Source organism: Triticum aestivum, chromosome 4A, assembly GCF_018294505.1.
Source record: "Triticum aestivum cultivar Chinese Spring chromosome 4A, IWGSC CS RefSeq v2.1, whole genome shotgun sequence".
NCBI classification, from domain to species: Eukaryota; Viridiplantae; Streptophyta; class Magnoliopsida; order Poales; family Poaceae; genus Triticum; species Triticum aestivum.
Genome location: NC_057803.1, coordinates 235,214,213 through 235,238,876, shown reverse-complemented (window position 1 = coordinate 235,238,876; position 24,664 = coordinate 235,214,213). Strand labels below are relative to the sequence as shown.

The 24,664-nt window shown below is 45.5% G+C and overlaps 1 protein-coding gene across 3 annotated transcripts; it reads left to right on the top strand.

Annotated features, from left to right (window-relative positions):
* Positions 1-223: 223 nt before the first annotated feature.
* LOC123085899 (retinoblastoma-related protein 2) lies at positions 224-14,589 on the top strand. 3 transcript variants are annotated; one of them, XM_044507601.1, is made up of 18 exons: positions 224-541; positions 625-723; positions 803-930; positions 1,025-1,121; positions 1,234-1,280; positions 1,457-1,640; positions 4,957-5,023; positions 5,136-5,315; positions 5,420-5,610; positions 5,692-6,559; positions 7,777-7,921; positions 8,030-8,102; positions 8,185-8,358; positions 8,435-8,548; positions 8,668-8,761; positions 8,879-8,991; positions 13,911-14,026; positions 14,124-14,589. In XM_044507601.1, the coding sequence occupies exons 1-18, from the start codon at positions 482-484 to the stop codon at positions 14,281-14,283; spliced, it is 2,910 nt and encodes a 969-aa protein (XP_044363536.1). In that variant the 5' UTR covers positions 224-481; the 3' UTR covers positions 14,284-14,589. The 3 variants fall into 3 exon arrangements, with proteins under 3 accessions (XP_044363536.1, XP_044363537.1, XP_044363535.1); XM_044507602.1 differs by having other exon boundaries at positions 229-541; positions 8,668-8,797; positions 13,911-14,030; XM_044507600.1 differs by having other exon boundaries at positions 231-541; positions 8,668-8,797.
* Positions 14,590-24,664: the final 10,075 nt, after the last annotated feature.

The window sequence follows — 24,664 nt, the reverse complement described above, 5'->3', positions numbered from 1 at the left end:
CTCCCACTAAAAGCGTATTGCCGGAATTCCTGAAATAAATCCAGAATAAATGCGAGCACCAGGATTTAAACTCTAATGGGTTGGAGATACCACTGTCTACCTAACCATCTCAATCAGAGGTTGGTTCGCAACCTTACATTCTTTTTAAATAGTAGAGATATGTTGGGAGCACGGGTGTCCAAAATGAAAACAATAGCGCACACTTTTGCAGTCCAGCCCCTTTCGAATCACACAATTCGCAAATATCTAGCAAGCCCCACAGTTCATAAGCGGGGCAAGACGGACAACCGAAGTTTCTCCATAAACCCCTTTGAACAAGTTATTTCTTAAAATCCCGATCCCCAAATCCCCAAACCCTAGCTCGCCGGAGCTGCGCAATCCGGTGAATTATCAAGCGGTTCAATACGAGGCGTCGGCCTCTTAGCCTACGCCGTTTGATGCCTCTGAAGCCTCGTGATTGACCGCACAATTCGTATAATCCATGGAGCGGCAACCTCCGCCGCCTCCCGCCGTGGAGACGCACTTCGCCGATCTCTGCAAGGTCAGATATTTCTTCGCCGCTGCTGAAATCCTCTGACGTCCGGGGTGGGAATTCTCTTACTAATTACTGAAGGTTTGATGCAGGAATTGGAAGTGGACGAGGGCGTCGCTAGCGAGGCCGCGGCGTTGCTGGAGGAGGGGAAGGGCGTGTTTCTCACGTCCCCTTCGTTTGGGAGCAAATCGGTAAGGAATGCTCTCTTTTGTGCTGAAATTCTCAATTCTTACGCGATTTCTTGCTAAGTTCTGGATTGGATCCTTGCAGCCCGAGGATGTGGAGAGGCTATGTTTTGCTTTCGTGCTTTACTGCGTGGCTAAGCTGAAGGGAAAGGGGATGAAGCAGGAGAGCTCCAGGTTTAGGCTGTGGAAGATCTTGGAGGGATGCAAACTCAAGTGCGTGATGTCTGTTATGATGGTTGTGATTCTGGTTTAGTAAATATTAGCGTTTGGTTGAATTGGTTGCGGTTTCCTTTTGTTTTCTTTGCAGGTACAATGATTTCTTCAAGGAATCACAGCAGCTTCTTTCGAAGATTGACCATGTTTTACGCGGCCGGTATGGGACGGATTGGGAAGATCAGCTAGAGGTGGGTTGATGGTCAGTCCTGTTTCGTTTTCAACAGACTGAGATGAGATCTTCATGAGGTGCAGGTGCTAACTTGCTTATTTCTGTACTGGTGTTGTAACTTGTGGTTCCAGCTGAAACAACTACAGAGTTTGGTAAATCTGTTGGCAGATGCAAGCAGGTGAAAACCTCCACGTACCATAAGATCACCTTCAGTTTGATAATAGTATAACCAGTGGATTTTCTTCTCTTTCAGAAGGATGGGGTGTTCATAATTTCGTTAAAAATAATATATAATTGATTTTCTTATTTGTTCTGCATGGTAATTCTAATTTTAACATATGCTCAATATGACAGGTTCTATTGTAAAGCATTTAATGAGCTATTCTTAAGTGCTAGTACTGGCCAGGAGCCTGGATCGACTAAAAGTAATCCTGAATATTTTTGTTTTGGGTGGCTAATTTTCTTAGCCCTCCGTTCAAAATCACCAGAATTGTTTAAGGACTTGGTATCCTGCATCCATGGATTAGTTGCCATATTGGTCAGTCCCCCCCCCCCCTTTGTTTTGATTTTGTTATATACTATTCAGCCTTTAGTAATATGAGCTGGTACAGTTCAAAAAAATAATTTAATATAGGGCAAGGGCCGGGCTGTCACCCCCCAGGTGGCGTGCCGTATCTTGATCCGGATACGGTGGCAAGTGAGCGAGGATCGGGTCGTCGCATCCTTAGTGGCGCGCTACATCGGCGCCCGGATGTAGTGGAAAATGAGCAAGGGTCTTCGCATTTGACTCGACGAGTGCGAAGGGTAAGGAAGCTAGCCGAGCCTAGGAGGATTCGCTTAGGTAGCTGGAACGTAGGGTCTCTGACAGGGAAGCTTCGGGAGCTAGTTGATGTAGCGGTGAGGAGACGTGTTGATATCCTTTGCGTCCAAGAAACCAAATGGTGAGGACAGAAGGCGAAGGAGGTGGAGGATACCGGCTTCAAGCTGTGGTATACGGGGACGGCTGCAAATAGAAATGGCGTAGGCATCTTGATCAACAAGAGCCTCAAGTATGAAGTGGTAGATGTCAAGAGACGTGGGGACCGGATTATCCTGGTCAAGCTGGTAGTTGAGGACTTGGTTCTCAATGTTATCAACGCGTATGCCCCGCAATAGGCCACAATGAGAACACCAAGAGGGAGTTCTGGGAAGGCCTGGAAGACATGGTTAGGAGTGTACCGATTGGTGAGAAGCTCTTCATAGGAGGAGACCTCAATGGCCACGTGGGTACATCTAACACAGGTTTTGAAGAGGCGCATGGGGGCTTTGGCTATGGCATCAGGAGTCAAGAAGGAGAAGAGGTCTTAAGCTTTGCTCTAGCCTACGACTTGATTGTAGCTAGCACCCTCTTTAGAAAGAGAGAATCACATTTGGTGACTTTTAGTAGTGGCCAACACTCTAGCCAGATTGATTTCATCCTCTCGAGAAGAGAAGATAGGCGTGTGTGCCTAGACTGTAAGATGATACCTGGAGAGAGTGTTGTACCCCAACATAAGCTGGTGGTTGCTGACTTCCGCTTTCGGATTCGTGTCCAGCGGGATAAGCGTGCCAAAGTCGCTAGAACGAAGTGGTGGAAGCTCAAGGGGGAGGTAGCTCAGGTGTTCAAGGAGAGGGTCATTAAGGAGGGCCCATTGGGAGGAAGGGGGGATGCGGACAATGTGTGGATGAAGATGGCGACTTGCATTAGTAAGGTGGCCTCAGAGGAGTTTGGAGTGTCCAGGGGAAGGAGAAGAGAAGATAAGGATACCTGGTGGTGGTATGATGATGTCCAGAAGGCGATTAAAGAGAAGAAAGATTGCTTCAGACACCTATACCTGGATAGGAGTGTAGACAACATAGAGAAGTACAAGATGGCGAAGAAGGCTGCAAAGCGAGCTGTTAGTGAAGCAAGGGGTCGGGCATACGAGGACCTCTACCAACGGTTAGGCACGAAGGAAGGCGAAAGAGACATCTATAAGATGGCCAAGATCCGAGAGAGGAAGACGAGGGATATTGGCCAAGTCAAATGCATCAAGGACGGAGCAGGCCAACTCTTGGTGAAGGACGAGGAGATTAAGCATAGGTGGCGGGAGTACTTCGACAAGCTGTTCAATGGGGAGAATGAGAGTTCTACCATTGAACTGGACAACTCCTTTGATGAGACCAACATGCGTTTTGTGTGGCGAATCCAGGAGTCTGAGGTCAAGGAGGCTTTAAGAAGGATGAAAGGAGGCAAGGCGATGGGCCCTGATTGTATCCCCATTGAGGTGTGGAAAGGTCTTGGGGACATAGCGATAGTATGGCTAACCAAGCTTTTCAACCTCATTTTTCAGGCAAACAAGATGCCAGAAGAATGGAGACGGAGTATATTAGTACCAATCTTCAAGAACAAGGGGGATGTTCAGAGTTTGTACTAATTACCGTGGAATTAAGCTGGTGGGCCATACAATGAAGCTATGGGAGAGTCATTGAGCACCGTTTAAGAAGAATGACAAACGTGACCAAAAATCAGTTTGGTTTCATGCCTGGGAGGTCGACCATGGAAGCCATTTTCTTGGCACGACAACTTATGGAGAGATATAGGGAGCAAAAGAAGGACTTGCATATGGTGTTCATTGACTTGGAGAAGGCCTATGATAAGATACCGCAGAATGGCATGTGGTGGGCCTTGGAGAAACACAAAGTCCCAGCAAAGTACATTACCCTCATCAAGGACATGTATGATAATGTTTTGACAAGTGTTCGAACAAGTGATGTCGACACTGACGACTTCCTGATTAAAGATAGGACTGCATCAGGGGTCAGCTTTGAGCCCTTATCTTTTTGCATTGGTGATGGATGAGGTCACAAGGGATATACACGGAGATATCCCATGGTGTATGCTCTTTGCGGATGATGTGGTGCTAGTTGACGATAGTCGGACAGGATAAACAGGAAGTTAGAGTTATGGAGACAAACCTTGGAATCGAAAGGGTTTAGGCTTAGTAGAACTAAAACCGAGTACATGATGTGTGGTTTCAGTACTACTAGGTGTGAGGAGGTTAGCCTTGATGGCCAGGTGGTACCTCAGGACACCTTTTGATATTTGGGTTCAATGCTGCAGGAGGATGGGGGTATTGATGAAGATGTGAACCATCGAATCAAAGCCGGATGGATGAAGTGGCGCCAAGCTTTTGGCATTCTCTGTGACAAGAGAGTGCCACAAAAGCTAAAAGGCAAGTTCTACAGGACGACGGTTCGACCCGCAATGTTGTATGGCGCTGAGTGTTGGCTGACTAAAAGGCGACATGTTCAACAGTTAGGTGTGGCAGAGATGCGTGTGTTGAGATGGATGTGTGGGCACACAAGGAAGGATCGAGTCCGGAATGATGATATACGAGATAGAGTTGGGGTAGCACCAATTGAAGAGAAGCTTGTCCAACATCGTCTGAGAGGGTTTGGGCATATTCAGCGCAGGCCTCCAGAAGCTCCAGTGCATAGCGGACGGCTAAAGCATGCGGAGAATGTCAAGAGAGGGCGGGGTAGACCGAATTTGACATGGGAGGAGTCCGTTAATAGAGACCTGAAGGATTGGAGTATCACCAAAGAGCTAGCTATGGACAGGGGTGCGTGGAAGCTTGCTATCCATGTGCCAGAGCCATGAGTTGGTTGCCAGATTTTATGGGTTTCACCTCTAGCCTACCCCAACTTGTTTGGGACTAAAGGCTTTGTTGTTGTTGTTGTTGTTGAGCTGGTATTTATGTTCAAGTGAGCAGTTTCCCAAATAGCCACCACTTTCTCTTATCTTTCTATCCTTTCTTGGGCTTAATTTGTCAAAATTGTTTAATCTGTGGCAGGCCATACTTTTAATTCATGTACCTGCTAAATTTAGGAGCTTCACAATCGAAGGTTCTTCTCACTTAAGTAAATATTCCCACCTTTATATCAGTTATTTCTTTAAGGCACACTCCTTAATTTAGTTGTCATTATGCAAGACATAGTTACAATTTTGTTTTGCTGTTCTAATCCAATTCAGTAAAACAAACGGTGAGGGGTGTTGATCTCCTTGCTTCGTTATGTCATAACTATCATACCTCTGAAGACCGCTTGAGAGAAATGATGGGGAAGTTCCACAAGGCTATAGAGGAGTTTTTCAGCACGAAAGCAGTAAGGGCTTCAGAGTGCAAAACAGAAACTTTGGACAAAATAGATACAGGCATGGCCCGTATAATCATTCTCTCGCGTGCACACAGATCTATTGAGTTTTGGTTATTTTGCTATGTTTAATTAGCTTAAGTATTGTGTTTGTTATGGTGGCAGATGGTCTAATTTATTTCAGAGATCTCCTTGATAAGGAGTGTTTTCATTCAAATTTTGAGAAGTTGGAGAAGCTAAGTAGTACCACTAGCTGGGAAGGGGAGCTTGATTTGAAAAGGTTTTTGATCAATAATGACAATATAATCAGTGCGGAGAACTCTTCTAGAGATTTCACTAATCTAAGCTGCCCAAAGGTATCCTCAGTAATTCATAATTATGTCAGTAGTCTAGACTGAATTCCTTCCGCACATGATTTTGACCCTCTCATTTTGCAGCGTGTCTTTGAAACATTAGCGTCGCCTACAAAGACAATAAAGAACATGTTGACTGTCCCTAGTTCGCCTTCATCACCTGCCAATGGTGGTTCAGTTAAGGTAGTGCAGATGACACCAGTGACCTCTGCCATGACAACTGCTAAGTGGCTTCGTGAGGTGATATCTTTGTTGCCAGAGAAGCCTTCGTCTAAGCTTGAGAAATTTCTTTCGTCTTGTGATACAGATTTGACAAGTGATGTAACAAAAAGGGTCAGCATAATTTTGGAAGTAATTTTTCCAACTAAGCCTTCTGGCCATTGGAGTGGTTCCATGGGCCTGAATTGTACAAATGCCTTCGATATTCCATGGGCCCAAGCAAGAAAAATGGAGGCCTCCAAGTTGTACTATAGGGTGTTGGAGGCAATTTGCAGAGCAGAATCACTCAATACTAATGTAAATAATCTGACTCCATTGTTGTCAAATGAGCGTTTTCACCGATGCTTGATTGCATGTTCAGCCGAACTGGTTTTGGCAACACATAAGACAGTTATCATGATGTTCCCTGCTGTCTTGGAGAGTACTGGTCTAACTGCATTTGATTTGAGCAAGATAATTGAGAACTTCGTGAGACATGAAGAAAGCCTTCCAAGAGAATTGAAAAGACATTTAAATTCATTAGAAGAACAGCTTTTGGAAAGCATGGCGTGGGAGAAAGGTTCATCACTGTATAATTCATTGGTTGTTGCCAGGCCATCACTTGCTTCGGAAATAAATCGCCTTGGTCTTTTGGCTGAATCAATGCCATCTCTTGATGACATAGTAGCAAGGCAGAATTTCCATGCTGAAGACTTGCCAGCTACACCATCTAAAAAACGGGCTGCCTATTCAGGTACATTGCTACTCGGCCTTGACTTCATCTGAAGTTTTCTGAGACCAACTCTTCAGAAACTTCAAACCGAGTAGTCCTGGTATTGAGGTTGCTACTTGCAGATTGTTCATCTTCTGATCAATTTCGTCTATTTTGGTATTTTGAGATGTCCATCTGCCAATTTGATTGCACAGTGCTCATGCTCCTTACGTCAGTCTTATCCCTTAAGTAGAGTCCTGGTTGATTAAGCAACTTTGTTAGGAAAGAGTCCAGTCAGTTTAGGGAAAACTCACATGAGCTCCTCGGTGCTCACCCCCCCCCCCCCCCCCCCCCCCCGACAGGGATCCGGTGACTTCACGAAGCAAAGTCTCATCGTGACTTTACCTAGGTGAGTGCCATCGGATCAAGATCCAGCGGTCAAGATTGATTCAAATTTTGTACTCAAAACTAAAACTGCCCAGAAAAAATTCAGGTAAGTCATACATCTTCCATTCCATATTTTGTGAAATTTTTGTTTCATTTGGATAAACGGTCTATGATTAAATAGGGTTTTATATTTCAAGCTCAAAACACAATTAGCTGCTAAACCATTTATCCAAATGGAACGAAAATTTCCCAGAATATTCAATGGAACATATATGACTTAGCTGAATTTTTTCAATTTTTTCTAAACAGTTTGAATTTTGAGCATAAAATTTAGACCAATCTTGTCCATTAGATCTTGATCCAATAAAGCAGAGAAGAATTTTGTCATTTACTTTTTCCACTTTTCAGTAATTAGGGTTATGTCAGTAGTAGATCCTTCTAGTGCAAGTTTGGTTGGGCGGTTTGTTCTTGACAGACTACGGTCCCCAGAATCTAAAACTAGCCTTTCTACAATTGTGAAAAAGTAGTATGCGTCAATAAAACCTGAGGTTGCTATAAACTTGGTTATTCATGACAGTATGTTCAGCTTATTGCAGCTGGTCCATTAACTAGTACATGTCATGTACTGAAATTTTCAAAGAGTAGTCCGGTGGCCTTATTTTTGTTTATATGAACTTGTAGTATGATTGCTTCTAGCTGAGACATGCCTGCAGAGTGAATGGTATGCCAATATGGGGTCATCATGCAAGATCTTTGAAGTTCAATAACCATAAGAATCTAATTGTGATTTTATTTGAAACAAGCAGTTCTGCAATCTTACATAGCTGCCAATGGTTTTAAGTTCTGTTAATTGCTTCACATATTCAATGTAGATGAGAATGGTGACAGTAGGTCACCAAAGAGATTATGCATTGAACCGAGGAGCACACTGGTAGACCAAATTTCACAGACACCACCAGCAAAACAAAGCTATACTTTGAAAGCGAAATGGCGTCCTCTCCAGTCAACATTTGCAAGGCCTGTCTCACATTTCAGTTTTTCCTAGTTTTCAGACATAGTATTTTTATGTTAACCAAACATTCATAATTTTTCTGAAGGTTATATTTATACTTGTTTCTTGTGCAGTCCCACTGTCAGCAATCCGGTTGGCGGGAATGAAAAATGTGCTGAAGTAGGGGTTCACATCTTCTTCTCCAAAGTGCGGGTCTTGTAATTTAATCTTCATTTTCGACCATTTAATTCTGTTTTCATATTTCTGATTCTGGGTTGAACTTTTGTAGATCTTGAAGTTGGCTGCTATTAGAATAAGGAACCTGTGTGAAAGGCTTCGGCATGTGGAACAGACAGAGCGTGTCTATAATATCTTCAAGCAGATTCTTGATCAACAGACAACTTTATTTTTTAATCGACACATTGATCAGCTTATTCTTTGTTCTCTCTATGGTGTTGCAAAGGTCTTGCTTATGCTAGCCAATTAGCTCTATATTACTTCTTTCGAGTTCTCTCTGCTGACAACAGCTCTTCTGACAGGTTTCTCAGTTAACACTGACGTTCAAGGAGATTGTCAACAATTACAAAAGGGAACAGCAATGTATACCAGAAGTTTTTAGAAGTGTCTTTGTTGTGAATACAAATCACAATGGAGTATGTACATGAACATGAAATTTCACTTTATTTTTCTTTTCTTCTGATAATTCTTTCCTGAACTTCTGGTTTCATCTTTGTTGTTCTTCTCTTCTGACAATTCTTGTTCTTTCTGTCAGGGACTTGGATCACGCCATGTTGACATCATTGTTTTTTATAACGAGGTGTTTGTTCCAGCGATCAAGCCTTTCCTGGTGGCATTAATCCCTTCTGGTGGTGCTCATCCAGACAACAAGAAGAATCCTAATAGTATTTGCTCTGCTCTTTAGTTTTATCTTGTGTCTATTAACTTATAATTAACTAATACCATTTTAATCACCTTCATTGTAGGCCAAATTCCTGGATCACCAAAGTCACCCCCCTTCTCAAATCTACCAGATATGTCCCCAAAGAAAGTCTCATCTTCCCATAATGTTTATATTTCTCCTCTGCGGCAAACCAAGGTGTGATTTTTGTGTTTGCTCATTTCCATGTTCAATTGCTTTACTTTTTTTTTTTCTGTTTTTCTTCGTCTAGTATATTTAAATTGTTAGGCTGAACTATATACCTATATATGCTGTCTGTCAGTGTGCCTTTAGTTTGATAGGTTTATGCATGATATTTCCATATAGCGTGTTCATGTTCTAAATTCTCCATAGGACCATTTTAGGGTACTTGTTAGAGTACGTAATGGGCCTGGGCTGGCGGTATAGCCCGTTACTCTTGGGGTTAATTAGAGATAAGGGTCGCTTGCTTAGGGGTCAAGTAAGCCTTGATGGGGAGTCAAGTAAACCTCTCTATATAAGGGGAGGAGATGTATCAATCTAATCAAGCAAGAATCAAGAAGGAAATCCCTTCCCTCTTGCCCGGCCGTGGGCAAAAAGGCCCCCGGCCGGCCCTCTCGCGCCCTCCTTCTAGCAGGACCATAACAATTTGGTATCAGCTTTCCCGGATTTGATCATGTCCAGCCCTCCACCGAGTTCTTCCCACCCGCCGCCGCCGCACACCTACCCGCCGCCACCAGCGTCTTCATCGGCGCTGCTGCCCCACACAGCAGGCGCGGCGGCATTGGGCGTGCTGGCGTCCTCAGGGGCGATTGCACCCTCTGCCCCGGCGCCGTCCGCCCTCGTCCTCACCCCGGAGCAGATGACAGCCGCAATCCTGGAATTACGGCAGGCCGTGGCGGGCATCAGGGCCTTCGTCGTCGGGCCCTATGCGCCCCAGCCGCATCCCCAGCAGCCACCTCCCCCGCCGCCACACCAACAACAGCTACCCCCGCCGTCGCCGCCCTCGGACGCGACCACGGCGCCGGTCATCTCGTACCAGTATGGGATGCCCTACGACGGGACTGCGACGGCCTCGTTCCCATCAGCGCTGCCGCTGTCCCAGGGCGTCCCCATCCAGCAGATCAAGTTCCCGCCGTCGCTGTCACCGCTTCCGGCTTGGATCGCTACCCGCCACGTGTCGGCGGCGGTGAGGCTGCAGGCTGCTGCGCGCGGCCTCCTAGCGCGTCGGCGTGTGCGGGAGATGCGTGGTCTGCAGCTGCCGCTCCTCCCAGTTGCGCTTCGTTGCGCAAAGGACCTCGATCTCGTCCGCTGCGTCAGGGATCTTGGGCATGCGGTTTTTCCCACGGGCGGCGGGCATGCTGTTTTCCCCACGGACAGCGATCTCAAAGTCTGTGACATCGGCGGTTGGGGGTGCGCACCCCTCCTCGCCATTCTCCATTGAAAGCCCTCCACTCTTCTCTGTGCGGTGCAGACCAACAACCATCCGGCGGGGAGAAGGCATGGTGTCACCGACAGGAGCGCATGGCGTAGCACCACTGCGTTCGGCCGCCGCGAGGGCGCCTCTGTTGGTCGCTCTTGCGACCACTTCCATGTGGCCATACACATGCACTCCTTTTGTCCAGATGGTGTCCATGGGATCCAGGTGGCTGTACACGTGCGCGTCCAACGTGCGGATGGTGTCCACTTTATGTTCAAGGGTCCAAAATAAAAAGTCCCAGTCCATTTCAGGTTGAGAGTAATAAAACAAGCTGAGATGTAAAAGGCTTGTTTTTAGGTGTTAGGTTTGTGTTGCGTCGAGTCATGGTTATAAGTTGGTTAGGTTGCAGCTCGAGGACAAGTTGCATGTCCAGGTGGGGTGTAGTGTTAGAATATGTAATGGGCCTAATGGGCCTGGGCTGGCGGTATAGCCCGTTAGTCTTAGGGTTAATTAGAGATAAGGGTCGCTTGCTTAGGGGTCAAGTCAGCCTTGCTGGGGAGTCAAGTAAACCTCTATATAAGGGGAGGAGATGTATCAATCTAATCAAGCAAGAATTAAGAAGGAAATCCCTTCCCTCTTGCCCGGCCGTGGGCAAAAAGGCCCCCGGCCGGCCCTCTCGCGCCCTCCTTCTAGCAGGACCATAATAGTACTCTTTGCTTTTGAATCAATAACTGTGGCAATTCTAGCAATACAGGTCATCAGACTACCTTTTATACTGTTAAAGAGCGTGTAAGTTGTAACACTTCCTACTGCTGTTATTTCCTGTGTTGCCACATTTCACTTAATTCTTTTGTTTGCGGGACGCTTCACTTAAGAGCATCTCTAGCAGACCCCGCATAACGCTCGGCCCGCAAAAATTCCGGCGAGTATGCGGGCTCGGGCCAATTTTGCGGCCAGAACAGAGCCCGCATACTCGCCCGGCCCGCAAAAACTTTTGCCGCAGCCCGCAAACCGCACGCCCCGAGCACTATAAGTGCGGTTCCAAACCCTATCCCCCCGCCGCCGCGAGCCACCCAATTCCCCTTTCTCCTCTCCCAATTTCTAGCCGCTGGCGACCCTCCGCCCCGCCTCCAGCCGCCATGTGGGGGCGAATGTGGAGCTCCGGACGCGGCTCCGGCAGCCGATCCGGCCGTGAGAGGGACCCGGAGCGCGAGCAGCGCGTCCGGTCCGACGGCGCGAGGAAGCGCGGCGCGCGGAGGTGGACGAACCGCGGGGTTTCGCCGCCGGCGAGCTACGACCGCCGCGAGACGGTGGAGTACGACCGCCGGCGCGCGTCGTTCTCCTCCGCGCGGTCTTCGTACGCCGGATCCTCCTCCTCCTCCGCGAGCTTCCTCCCCGTGAAGAGGGAGTGGTCGGACAAGGAGGAGCCGGAGCCGCCGGCACCGTTCCCCTTCACGCCGGTGAAGGAGGAGCCCGAGGACCCCGCTCCGCTCGGCCGCCGCGGAGTCGTCGGGCCCGAGGACTTCGTCGCGGAGTTCGACGCCGTCGTCGCCGCCATCGCCGAGCGGAGCGTGCGCGAGGAGGAGCGCCGGTGCCACGCCGAGGAGCTCGAAGCCCTCGAGTGGCGACAGGCGGTCGCCGCCAACCTCGCCGCCAAGGAGAAGGCTGAGGAGTGGCGCCGCATCCGCGCGGAGCAGGCGGAGAAGTTCATCGATCTCTGCAGCTCCGGCGAGGACGAGTGAGCGTCTGGCTCCTCCACGGCGTCGTCCGGTTGCCGCGACCTCGCCGCCATTACCCCCTAGTACTAGTTTAACGTAGTATGTAGTATAACCATGCAGTAGTTTGATGAACTATGTAGTATGCGATGAACAATGTAGTATGTGTGATGAACTGTGTGTGCGCAATTTCTCCCGCGAAAGAAGTTTTTCAAATTATGCAGGTTTAGATACGGGTTCTGCTCGGACGCGTATGTTTTTGACCCGCAAAAGCGATTTTCGCGAACCCGCAAACGCGTTTTGCGGGTCGTATTTTTGCGGGGTCTGCTAGAGTTGCTCTAAGTATGCTCAGGCTAATAGGTCCATTCTTGGAAAAGCCTAGGAAAGTTGCCTACGGTTCAAATCATAGTGTGGAAAGCAACTCATCAAGTAAACGTTTATATTCCTGACTGGATTTTCTTTACTGGCACAGAAAAGATAACATTGAGTTGATATATAAGAAAAGGTTGCAGTAGTTGAACTGCCCATGAGACTACTATGAAAAGACAAGCTTTTCTTGTAGTTACTGAGGAAACACAGAGCTCGTGGTTGTTCTTTTTTGCGGTGTAGAGCTAGTGGCTGTTGGAGGTTGCACAATGCATCTATAAGCACTTAATGTAACTTAGGTTCAATTGACATACCCGTATGTTCTGAATGATGCCCGAAATTCCAACCTGTGTTACTGCTATTATATATATTGTTAAACATGTAAACCTGAAAGCTGTGGTATAATATATATAGGAAAAAGATTTGATACTCCTGGGAGTATGTACTCCCACTCCTGATATATATACCACATCGATGCATTGAGTATACCCCTTAATCATTTTTAATATACTTCATTAAATGTTACTCCCTCCATAACAAAATGTAACACGTTTTTTATGCCCTATGCAAAACCAAAAGACGTCTTACATTTTGGCACAGAGGTTGTACTAGATACCCAAAGCGAGTTTCATGAAAAATTCTATTTCAGACCACATATTTTATATTATTTACACCTAAACTGTTTTTTTGTATGTTACTCCCTCTCTTCACAAATATAAGATGCTCTTAACTTTTTTCTGAACCCGTTGTATATAGACACGTTTTAGTGTTTTTGTTCACTCATTTCAGTCCGGAAGTAGTCCATATTGTAATATCCAAAACATCTTATATTTGTGAACGGAGGGACTACAGTTTTATATTGCATAAACCGAGGGCTCTGACGATATTTTTTCGTAAAACTTGTTTCGAGGCATCTTAGAATAATTAATAATTGAGTATGATGAAGAGGTATAATAACTTAGTTTAAGGGTATATTAAATGTGGGCGTACATACTCCAAGGAGTACAGGAAATTAGTCTCAGGGATGGGCAGCACTAGCATATGACCCAGCTGTGATGAGCACACCAAGCTTGATGTTTTCAGAAGCAAAGTGATTACTTATATCCATGCAAAGCAGAGACTTACGGGTAGTCAAGGCGTGTTCCCCAAAAAAATCATGAAGACATATTCCCTCCGTTTCCAAATATAAGTCTTTCTAGAGATTCCAACAGGTGACTACATACGGAGCAAAATGAGTGAATCTACACTCTAAAATATGTCTACATACATCCATATGTTGTAGTCTATTTGAAATGTCTAAAAAGACTTATATTTAGGAACGGAGGGAGTATATACCAGTGACAAAAACAAAACAAAACTGAACCATTTTGGTGCTGCTAGACTCTTGTCTGCTATAGCATGGTCTGCTTTAACACCAGAACCACACGTGTTTGCCATAACAGCCACTTCGAGTTATTTGGGTCTATAAACTGCAATTCCACTTGCAAGTGGTCTCTGCTAAAACCCTGACTGTATGAGTGCAGTGAAACATATAAGTTATTAATGTATCTTTGTGAACTAACTCTTTGCAACATGTGTTTCTCTATTCCACTTGACAGAAGGATGCATTGCTTTCACCAAGTTCGAGGAGTTTTTATGCTTGCATCGGCGAAAGCACACATGCTTATCAGAGCCCATCTGAAGATTTGGCCGCTATAAATAATTGTCTAAATTAGTAGGTCAACTTTCTTAAAAAATATAAGGCATTTTTCTTGCTACATGGAGTTGTGTTGACAACACATTGCCATCACTCATTTCACTCTAACCTGCAGCACCAGCAGGAGAATCAACACTCGAATAAACTTTGACATGGTTAGTGATTCAGTGGTAGCTGGCAGTCTGGGCCAACCAAATGGTGTCCCTGCCTCTTCGGATCCTGCAGGTTCATTCAGTTTCTTGTCAAGGAAGGACAACTCAGGACCAGATTCTTGAGCAAATAAATGAGCATCTCCGTCTGTATATAGCTCACGGCCCCACAGAAGGCCTTCTGTTCTTCTGAATAAGTGGGTGAACTCGAATGCTTCAACTGTAGTACATCTGTGTGTTAGGGAGTAGCAGCAGTAAAAGTGGCTGATTACTTAGCATTAGCATTTCTGGTGTATCATTTTATTTTGCAGCTGATGAAAAACAGTAGGGTGTAAGCTGTGTAAAATAATAACGAATGCTTTTACTGTCCCAGTTTCCCGCCAGTGATCTACTATTATCCTCTGATAGTATAGCATTAATTTGTTTGTACTACCTTCTTGTGGTATGTGTAATGGAAACTGGGTGACTGCTTTTTTTTTTTTTTGCAAATCAAGAGATTTCATTCATTTAAACAATAGGATTACAATCGTTCAGCAAGCAGGGAACTAAGAAGTTTGGTACATAATTAATCCACAAAAATCTTCAATTCTCCAAGGCTTGCTTAGCGCAAAGATGTGCCCCTTCATTGGCATCATGACCAGCAAAGGTTAACTGGAATGCCTCAGATTCCCGCTAAGCTCTTCTATTTCTTGAAGGATGGATGCAATCTCTGATCTACCTCCGCTTCTGTTCCTCCAAAGATTGACCACCTCTTCCGCGTCAGATTCATCTTGGAAAGACCAATATCACATGCTAATTTGATGCCATCTTGGATCGCAAATGCTTCCATGATCAGAGCACTAGCAGCCTGCCCATACCAAATAGCTTGGCCCCTTGTCATAATTCTTTGATGGTTCCTTATTAGGGCCTCTGTAGCACCCTAGCACCCTCGGTTGTATTGGAACTGAAGTTTGCATCAACATTAATTTTCAGCAAGCCTTCCGCCGGTGTAGTCCATTGCTCCCATTTCTTCCATGCACTTTCTGTAGATGCGTGAGCTGACATAGAAAGGTCTATAGCAATATCTGAAACCCATTTAACTGATTCATCCACCGACCCGGTGCTACCTTCATACTCCCTAGCATTTATCTCTGTCCAGACTGCCCAAGCTCCACACAATATATAAGGTACATCATAAGCAGACACTGTGCTGCTATCAATTATGTCCATGACCCATGTAGTTGGATGCAGTTCTGGAATTTTTACCGAGGACACCTGCTTGAGGTGGTGCCAATTTTTTTTGGCCCAAGTGCACTCAAACATAGCATGCTTAATGCTTTCTTCCCTGCCATAGGACTGGCATAAAGGGATTTTCTCAACATGTCTATCCTTGAGAATTGACCGGCATGGAATGAATTTCTTGATAACTTGCCACCAAAAATTGCGGACCTTTGGCGGGACCTTTAGTCGCCAAAACAGCTCATCAAATCGCATTCTCCAAAGCGTGCGTTCTTCTCCTGAAGAACCGACTGTGTTCCCAATGGCATTCTTTGCTGTTAGCAGAGCTCTGTAGGCAGAGAGAAATTACCATGTCGCTCCAACTGCCATGCCCATATATCCACATTCATACTGCCAACAGGTATTTGCATTATAGCTTGGGAGTCAACTAGTAGGAAGATGTTATTAATTAGAGCTTCATCCCAAACACCATTATCTTGTCTTAACAGTTCCTGAACCAGTGTAACCCCATAATTGGGCATTCTAACAATTGGCTTCCATCCCGGATTTGGATCCAAGGATCCTCCCAAATTCTTGTATTAGCACCATGTCCAATTCTTCTTATCAATCCAAGGTTAAGGGCTTCTCTTCCTGACAATATGACTCCCCATATGTGACATGCATTTCTTTTGCAGCCAATAGACATGATATTACTGTCATGGTAATATTTCCCTTTCAAGACTCAAGCACATAATGATTCAGGCTTGCTGATTAACCGCCAGCCTTGTTTCGCTAGCATAGCTTTATTCAAGAGTACGAAATCTTTAAAGCCCATACCTCCACATGCTTTAGGAATTGCCAACTCATCCCATTTAACCTAGTGCATTTCCCTCTTGGTCTCATCTCCTCTCCACCAAAAACGTGCAATAGTTGTTGTAATTTTCTTACAAAGCTTTTTGGAAAGCTTAAAACAGCTCATCAAATATGTTGGAATTGCTTGACATATTGCCTTGATGAACACCTCCCTCCCCGCACTATTGAGTAGTTTTGGGGTCCAACCTGCAACAAGCTTCTTCATTGTAACAAGAATATGATCAAAATGCTGATCTGTAGAACGTCCCAGAGCTGTAGGAAGCCCCAGGTATCTCTCCCCCAGTGCTTCTGTGGGTATGTCTAGTCCTTGATGAACTACCGCTTTCACGACATCTCCAGTATTGGTGCTAAAAATATGGCAGATTTTTGTTTGTTAACCATTTGACCAGATCCTGCACGATATCTCTCCAAAACCTCTTGGATCCTGTTGGCTCCCTCTGCACTAGCTTGAGTAAACATCATACAATCGTCTGCAAATAGCAAGTGATAAATCCAAGGACAGTGAATTCCAACTCTTACTCCTTTGCATAGGTAATTAGCCCCATAGTTTTTCAGCAAACATGAGAATCCTTCAGCACAAATGCAAAAAAGATAGGGTGAAATCAGATCACCTTGTCTGATGCCTTTTGTAGATTTGAAGGTTTGTGAAAAATTACCATTAACTCTGACGGAAAAAGTGATTGATTCCACACAGCACATGACTCTATCAGCCCACTCCTCCCTTAAGCCGAGTTTGTTCATAACTGCCCTCATATATGACCACTCAACACGATCATATGCTTTGGCCATATCTAGTTTGATCGCGCAATTCACAGATTTACCTTTTTTCCTCCTCAAGTAATGGACACATTCGTAAGCTAAAAGCACATTATCCGTTATAAGGCGGCCTGGACCAAAGGCACTTTGTTCCTCAGCAATAAGTTCCTCCAACAAAGGTCTTAATCTCAAGGCTAGAACCTTTGATGCTATTTTGTATAACACATTACACAAGGAGATAGGTCGATACTATGAAAATTCTTGAGGGTTCTTAACTTTCGGAATCAGTACCAGAACAATAGAGTTCACAAGTTCAGGCATGTCTCCACCATCTAGAAAGTTCCTAATTGCCGCAGACACTGAATCTTTCAGTATACTCCAGTGATGTATGTAAAACCCATCTGTGAACCCATTGGGTCCAGGCGATCGATCTAGATGCATCATAAAAAGAGCTTCTTCAATCTCATTATTTGTAACTGGGGCACAAAGCTTGCTATTCATAGCATCAGTTTTTTTTGGAGTCACCCAATCAGTGACTAAGGTTGGCTCTGTATCACCCTGGGCCGTGAACAAAGCCTTGTAAAAATTATTAGCTCCCATCTCCAAATCCGCCTGTGAACTTACCACCGTATCGTCGGGCCTCTTGATAGATTTAATCTTGTTAATGTGAGCTCTCTCCTTTGCTTTTGCATGGAAAAAACCTGTATTGCAATCGCCCTCCTTTAGCCATAGATCTCTAGACTATTGCTTTGCCAAAGATTCCTCTCTAGCCAATAATTCTGAGATCTGTTTCATCAGGTCTGTTTCTTCCTTCGTAGGACCAGAATGGACCGACTCCCTCCGTACTCCTTCTAGACGAGCCCACAAGGAGGAGAGTTGCTTTTTTAATTGAGCCAAACTGAGTTCTGATCCAGGACTGTAGTTGTACTCTCATATTATTTAGATGATCTGACATCTCTTTCAGATTACTAACCCCGGGCTTCCATGTCTCCTCCACAACCTGCTTATATTTCTCATGCCTCGTCCAAGCATTAACGAACCCGAAAGGTTTACCCCCTATCTTTGTATCAATCCATTTAGATTTTCTTACTATAATAAGCAGGTCACAATGATATGATTCCACATACTGTATGTGTTTAACCAGCGCATTGTCAAAACACTCAAAGAATTTGTCGTCACCTAGCGCTCCGTCTAGTCTGACCTTAATATTTCTGTCACCTTGCTGCCTGTTGTCCCAAGTGTAAGGCAGCACCTGGAACCCCAAGTCAGAGAATCTATACTTCTCCATCATCTCCCTAAATCTCTCCATCTTCCATTCTTGTCTCCCCAAACCACCAAATTGCTCTTCAACCTCTAATACTTCGTTGAAGTCTCCTGCACAGATCCAAGGGTTATTATATTCCCTTGTGATGCGGAGCATCCTATGGTCACCTCCATGGATCTACCATCGTCTCATCAAGTGACAAGAGGACCAATGACACGAGCACGAGCTAGAGCTCTCGAGACCGAGGTGACATCTCTCGTTAGTGATATTCCGTATGACCCACTCGAGACATGGCTACTACCTAAGTCCGGAATGTTATGCATGATCAGGTACCAAGAGGCCCCTCCCGAAGATGCATGTGAAGACGGACAAGTCCACAAGTACAAGGGTGAAGAGGAACGACGGAAGGAACCGAAGAAGCCCCCCAGGACCGTACATCCGGCCCCAAGCCCCGGACATCCGGTCCTTGGAGCATCAACCGCAGCCGCCGCCCAACAACCGAAGCTACAAGGCCCGGACATCCGGCCCGACTCCATCCCGGACATCCGGCCCCCGCCCGGAAATCCGACGCCCATCACAGAACACCACTGAACTTGGACCCCGCTAGCCCGGACATCCGGCAAAAGGCCCGGACATCCGGCTCTTCGTGAGCCGCCGGACATCCGGCCCCTGGCCCGGAAATTCGAACCCCGTCTATCCAAAGAGCTCAGAAGCGACCCCGCCAGCCCGGACAACTGCCCCCCCCTGCCTGGACATCCGGCTCCTCGTGAAGGCCCGGACATCCGGCCCGACGCCCGGACGTCCGGCTCTGCGTGTCTGCACATAGTGAAAGGGTTGAGGCCCATGTACCCCTTCGCCCCTTAGACTATATAAGCCCCTCCTCCTCCCTCTTTCTAGGGTTAGCAAAGGATTACCTCATTTGAGAGATAGAGCTTTGCTCATCCACTTGATACCTTCTCCATCGGAGTTCACGACCTCTACGGAGAAGATCCCCCAAGTGGATTCAAGACCCCTAACGGGAAGACCCTTCAAGACCTCCTTACGGAGAAGAACTACCGCCTCTTGTATCATCCTTTGTTGCGTTTGGATCTTGTATCACCCTTTATGTTCATGGATCTAGCACATGTGTGATTGTTCTCATTGATTTGAGTGTCTTTCTCTCGTGTTTTCCCCTTGTGTTCTTCATGTTTTTTGTAGGATCCTCTCCATTTCATGAAAGATCGGCCCTAGGGTTTCCACTCTACATCATCTTGGTATCATGAGCCTTGGTTGATCACGAATTTGGATGTAACATCCCAAATTTTCAATTTGGAATGTTATACACTAGATCATCATTGCATATCATATTTTATTGCTTTTGGCCTGATCCAGAAATTCTACGCAACTCAAGGACCCACAGAGAGAGTTGGGGATTTCGTTATTTTCATATTTGAGTTTTCTCAAATTTTGAAAATAGGATCATTTGATTATTTATTTTATCTTTAATTATTTCAATTATAAAAATAAGTGAGAGGGAATAAAATGACTTTCCCAAAATAAAGAAATATTGAGGATTTAATAAAAAATCAAATAAGATTTTATTTTGGAGTTTTTCCGCGGTTTTATTTGAATTTAGGAAAAATGCGTGTTTTTCAAAATTGCATTTAGGCCCCAAATAAATGTTCACCTTATCCGGCTTGATTTTAGAAGTCGGGGAAAATTTATTTCAGGATTTTTGGAGTCCGTTTAGTATTTCTTTTATCTGTTTTTCTGCGCGTACTGTTTTTTCCTAAAATAATGCGAACCGACCTCGGGCCGTATTCGGCCAGGACTCCCCTAGCCTGCCCCCTTTATATAGCGCCCGAGCCCACCCCAGCCCACCCCAAACCCTAGCCCCGCCGCCGCCCTAGCCAGCCGCCGCCGCCGCCGCAGGAGCCACCCGCCCCGCCGGAGCCGACCGCCGCCGCCGCCGCCTGTTGACCCGTCGCCGCCGCCGTTGACCCGCCGGAGGTAGACCCCGTCGCCGCGGTTTTCGAGAGAAAACCGTTGGTTTATTTTATTTTAGGAACCCGGTTTATTTTTTTAGATTGGTTTTTTTTCGGTTTAGCTATTTAGCGGACGTTCGTCCGTACGTTCGTTTTAACAAACGGTCTTCGTCGTTTAGCCGCAGACAGCGAACGTTCGTTCATTAGCCTGTTCGTCCGTTTTTCTTTTTCTCGGATTATCCGCGATTATTTTCAATCGCGATTTTTGATCTGATTTTCGTTTTAGTATAACTTTTCGCTCGTTTATCGGAATCAGGCGATTCAAGCGCCTAGAGTTTCTTCTCGAAATCCTCTTTCCGTTTAACCAACTCAAACAAGTTTTTGCTTCTGTAAAATTTTACTTAGATCCAGATTAGTAAACAATGCTTGTTTCTTTCGCCGTTTGACTTTCGTTGCTTCGTTTGATTTGTTTCTTTTTGCAAACCGGATTTCTTAAGTTGAACTTTCTGGTTAGTTCGCTTATTTGAGGTTTACCTGTGCATTAGATGAGTGCTTATTGTATGCTTGTTTGTTTGCGATAGAGTACCCGTAGTGCGCCACTTGCTACTTCGAATCTCTAGGTTTCATGGATCATCAGCAAGGCAAGTAACACTTACTACCTAGTTTTGTTGCATTAGATCAATCCCCAAACATTGCATGATTATGATCTAATTAAATTGTGGGTTTTGGGAAGTAGATGAGGTAGTACCTATTACCTGTTTTATTATCAAACCCTTGGGAGTTATTTCTACGTTTGCTTATATTGCCATGCTATGCTAGTAGACGTGGATTGGGTGAGTGTATCCATGACAGATGTGAGATTGTTAATTAATGGTTTATTTAAGGTGGCAACTTTAATACACATCTGGGTGGATTGAGGCACCTGGGTATTCCAGCGATTGCCTGTTTTTCTTTATGGACCGCCACCCAGGCTCAAAGGGATCATGAGATTATTCATACTAGAAACTTACGTGTGCAGCCACAAGCTACTATGGGCTCTAGCATAGTTGATTAAGTTGTGCGAACTCTTACAGTGGTAGACTAGCAGATGTAGGGGAAAGTAGGTGTAACGGTCTACCCGATCGTAAGGTGCTAGCGCTTCTGAAAGACTATGTCTCGGTCATCCGTTTCTCAAACACCATGTAGTGCGAGAATCCCAACGGAGGAGATCGAGTCTTGTGGGGAAAAGTGCGCAAACCTCTGCAGAGTGTATAAACTAATCATGGTTAGCCGTGTCCCCGGTTATGGACAGTCTTGAGTATCTAGTACTTGGATTATCATGTGAATCTCATCATGTTACTTTAATTAATTTTGTTGGGTTTTAATGATGATGCCTAATTGGGATTGAGAGGGTGTCTACACTCTCAATGTTTAACAACCACCATGATAGTTAAATAAAATTTATCCCTTTGCAGTAGGGAAAAACTGGCTTTATGCAAAACTGTAACCATAGAGCTTTCCACCAGCCATATATGCATGTAGTATAGCCTATTTCTGTTCATTACTCTCTATGTGTTACATTGCCAGCATATTTCATGTGCTGACCCGTTTTCGGGCTGCAGCGTTCATGTTGCAGACTTTTCAGATGACGAGTAAGGTGCCTTTAGGTCGTGGTTCTATACTCAGTGATGCCATTGGAGTTGATGGACTCGCTTATCTTCCAAGCCTTTTGCTGTTATCGTAATTAGATGACCTTAAACCATGTTATTTGTAATAAGTTCTCTTTTGAGACACTCGTTGTAATAAGTGTGTGATTGCTACTCTATTATAAATCCTTCAAGTACTGTGCGTGTCAGCATTACTGATCCAGGGATGATAATGAAGCACGGAGATCAGACTATTTGAGGTCTGGTCGCTACAAGATGGTATCAGAGCACACGCTGACTGTAGGACACGACCACTAAGCTAAAAGACCTAGATCACTACTCTCTTCTCATTTCTGACTTCTCATCTTTTCTACTCTTTTAGGATGGCAGATGCAAGGAACAAGTTCACGCAACCGGATGAAGATACACCCTTTGGACGCCACCTGAAGGAAGTCACTAAGTACCTGAACATCGGAGTACCAAGCTTCACCGGGACCTACAACGCCACTTTACCCGAGGAGGAGCGCTGGATGATTCAAGTTCAAGTTCCAGGAAGGACATTCATGCTAGTCATTGAACCCATAGAGTTTTCCTTTGATGCACCAACCTGGAGTCTAGGAAAGAGTATGTCAGCCCACATCACCATGGGACGTATTGGAGAATTTTACCGCAATGATCTCAAGGATACTATCTACCAGATTTGTGGGCGCCGAGATGAGCATTGGGAGATGATCAGCACCAGGAAGGATAGATCAATCGCAACTTTTATTCAGGAGTTAAACCAACACATTCGACGTCAGGAGAACTAGATGTGCGCAGGCATGATAGATCTGAAGAAGGCGATGACAAGTATCACGGAGCTGGAGGAAGAACTCAAGGCTACACGTGAAGATTATGAGGAGGAAATCATCATACTAGTGGAGAAGAATGACGACCTGATTAAGAAGATCGGAATATTCATGGGAGACCCTACACCAGTAGAAGAAGACGAAGAACCCAAGGAGATTCGCCCGGAAGACTACATCATCATCGACGACACCGACTCTGACCTGAGCGATGATGACTTTGAAGACGAAGCTGGAGCAGATATCATGGAGTCTGCAACCGAGGAATATTTCTAGTAGACCACCACATCAGTAGTAGTATTCCACCATGTAAATAGAGTAGTCCGAGCACTTCCGCGATAGTTCTAGACCGATTGTATGCCCTTGTTTGGATTGAATGAAGTGATTTTGTTTGTGTTTGTCTCATGTGCATATGGGTAGTGCTTTCTCATTAGACCTCATTCTATTCTAATCTCTCCCCTCTAAACCCATCAGATGCCTCCGAGACGTGACAATGGATTTGCTTTCCCACCGGAGCTCACCCAGTTGATCCAGCAGCAGAATGCATTGATGCAGTTGCTAGTCCAGAATCAGAATCAGGGGAACAACAACAACAACAACCCACCACCACCTCCACCTGTTGATCACTTAACCCGTTTCCTTAGACTGAATCCGCCGGTGTTCTCTAGTAGCACCGAGCCTATAGTAGCAGATGATTGGCTCCGCAAGATTGGAAGGGAGTTAACCACTACAGGATGTACTGATGCTGAGAAGGTGCGGTTTGCCGCACATCAGTTGGATGGACCAGCAGCATCATGGTGGGAGAATTACACTGTCATCTACCCTATAGCCACGGTGACATGGGACCAATTTCAGCAGGCTTTCCGTACTACCCATGTTTCAGCAGGAGCGATGGCCATGAAGAAGCGTGAGTTTCGCAACTTGCACCAAGGAAGACGGACAGTTGGCCAATACGTGGATGATTTTAGTAAGTTAGCACATTATGCCCCGGATGACGTTGCTACGGATGCAGCTAAGCAGGAGAAGTTTCTGGAAGGACTGAATGATGAGTTGAGCATGCAGTTCATGGTAGCAACCTTCAACAACTACCAGGAGTTGGTAGATCATGCTCTTATGATTGAAGGGAAGCAGCAGCAGATTGAGAACCGCAAGAGGAAGTATGGACAAGGGAAGTACAATTCAGGAGCTCAGTAGAAGCCACGTTTTACCCTGAAATCGGGAGGACATTTTCAGCATACCCATGGAGGAGGAAGTTCTCATAATCATAATGGCCCCAAGAATGGTAATGGGAATGGGGGAAGCAACGGCCAGAACCGTACCAACCCGTCAACCCCAGCCAAGAGAGACCTGAGCCAAGTCACTTGCTTTAAGTGTCAGAAGACCGGACATTATGCCAATGAATGTCCTGAAGCCCAGAATGTAAATGGCAATGGAAGCTCTGGGAAGGAGCCGAACCCTTTCAACAGGGGACAGGTGAACCACGTTAACGTGGAGGAGGTTGAAGCCCAGCCAGATGCAGTAATCGGTAAGTTTTTGGTTAAGTCTTTTACTGCAATCGTTCTTTTTGATACTGGTGCATCGCATTCATACATATCAAGGGGATTCGTGGATAAGTATAACTGCCCACCAAGGTTCTTAGAACACCTATGTTAGTAAGCTCACCAGGAGCGGAGTATATGGCCAGCGAAGGATGTTTTCAAGTGCCATTGAGTATAGGTAGGCATGTGTTTCCCTCGGATTTAATCATTCTGGAATCGCAAGGTTTGGATGTGATTCTAGGTATGGATTGGCTGTCAATGTATGGAGGAAACATCAATTGCGCCAGTAAGTCGATTTTTCTTACCACCCCAGAAGGGAGAAGGATCAAGTATGTGTCACGGCATGAGCCGAAGAGGACACAAGTAAATTCCTTAACAGGAGTTGTACAGGAGGAAGTACCGGTGGTAAAAGATTTTCCGGATGTATTCCTAGAAGAGTTGCCAG

Coding starts and splice junctions, on each gene's coding strand:
- LOC123085899 (XM_044507600.1), top strand. CDS start 482: ATGGAGCGGCAACCTCCGCCGCCTCCCGCCGTGGAGACGCACTTCGCC. Junction 5,611..5,691: donor CTAATCTAAGCTGCCCAAAG/GTATCCTCAGTA, acceptor CTCATTTTGCAG/CGTGTCTTTGAAACATTAGC. Junction 14,027..14,123: donor ATAAATAATTGTCTAAATTA/GTAGGTCAACTT, acceptor TCTAACCTGCAG/CACCAGCAGGAGAATCAACA.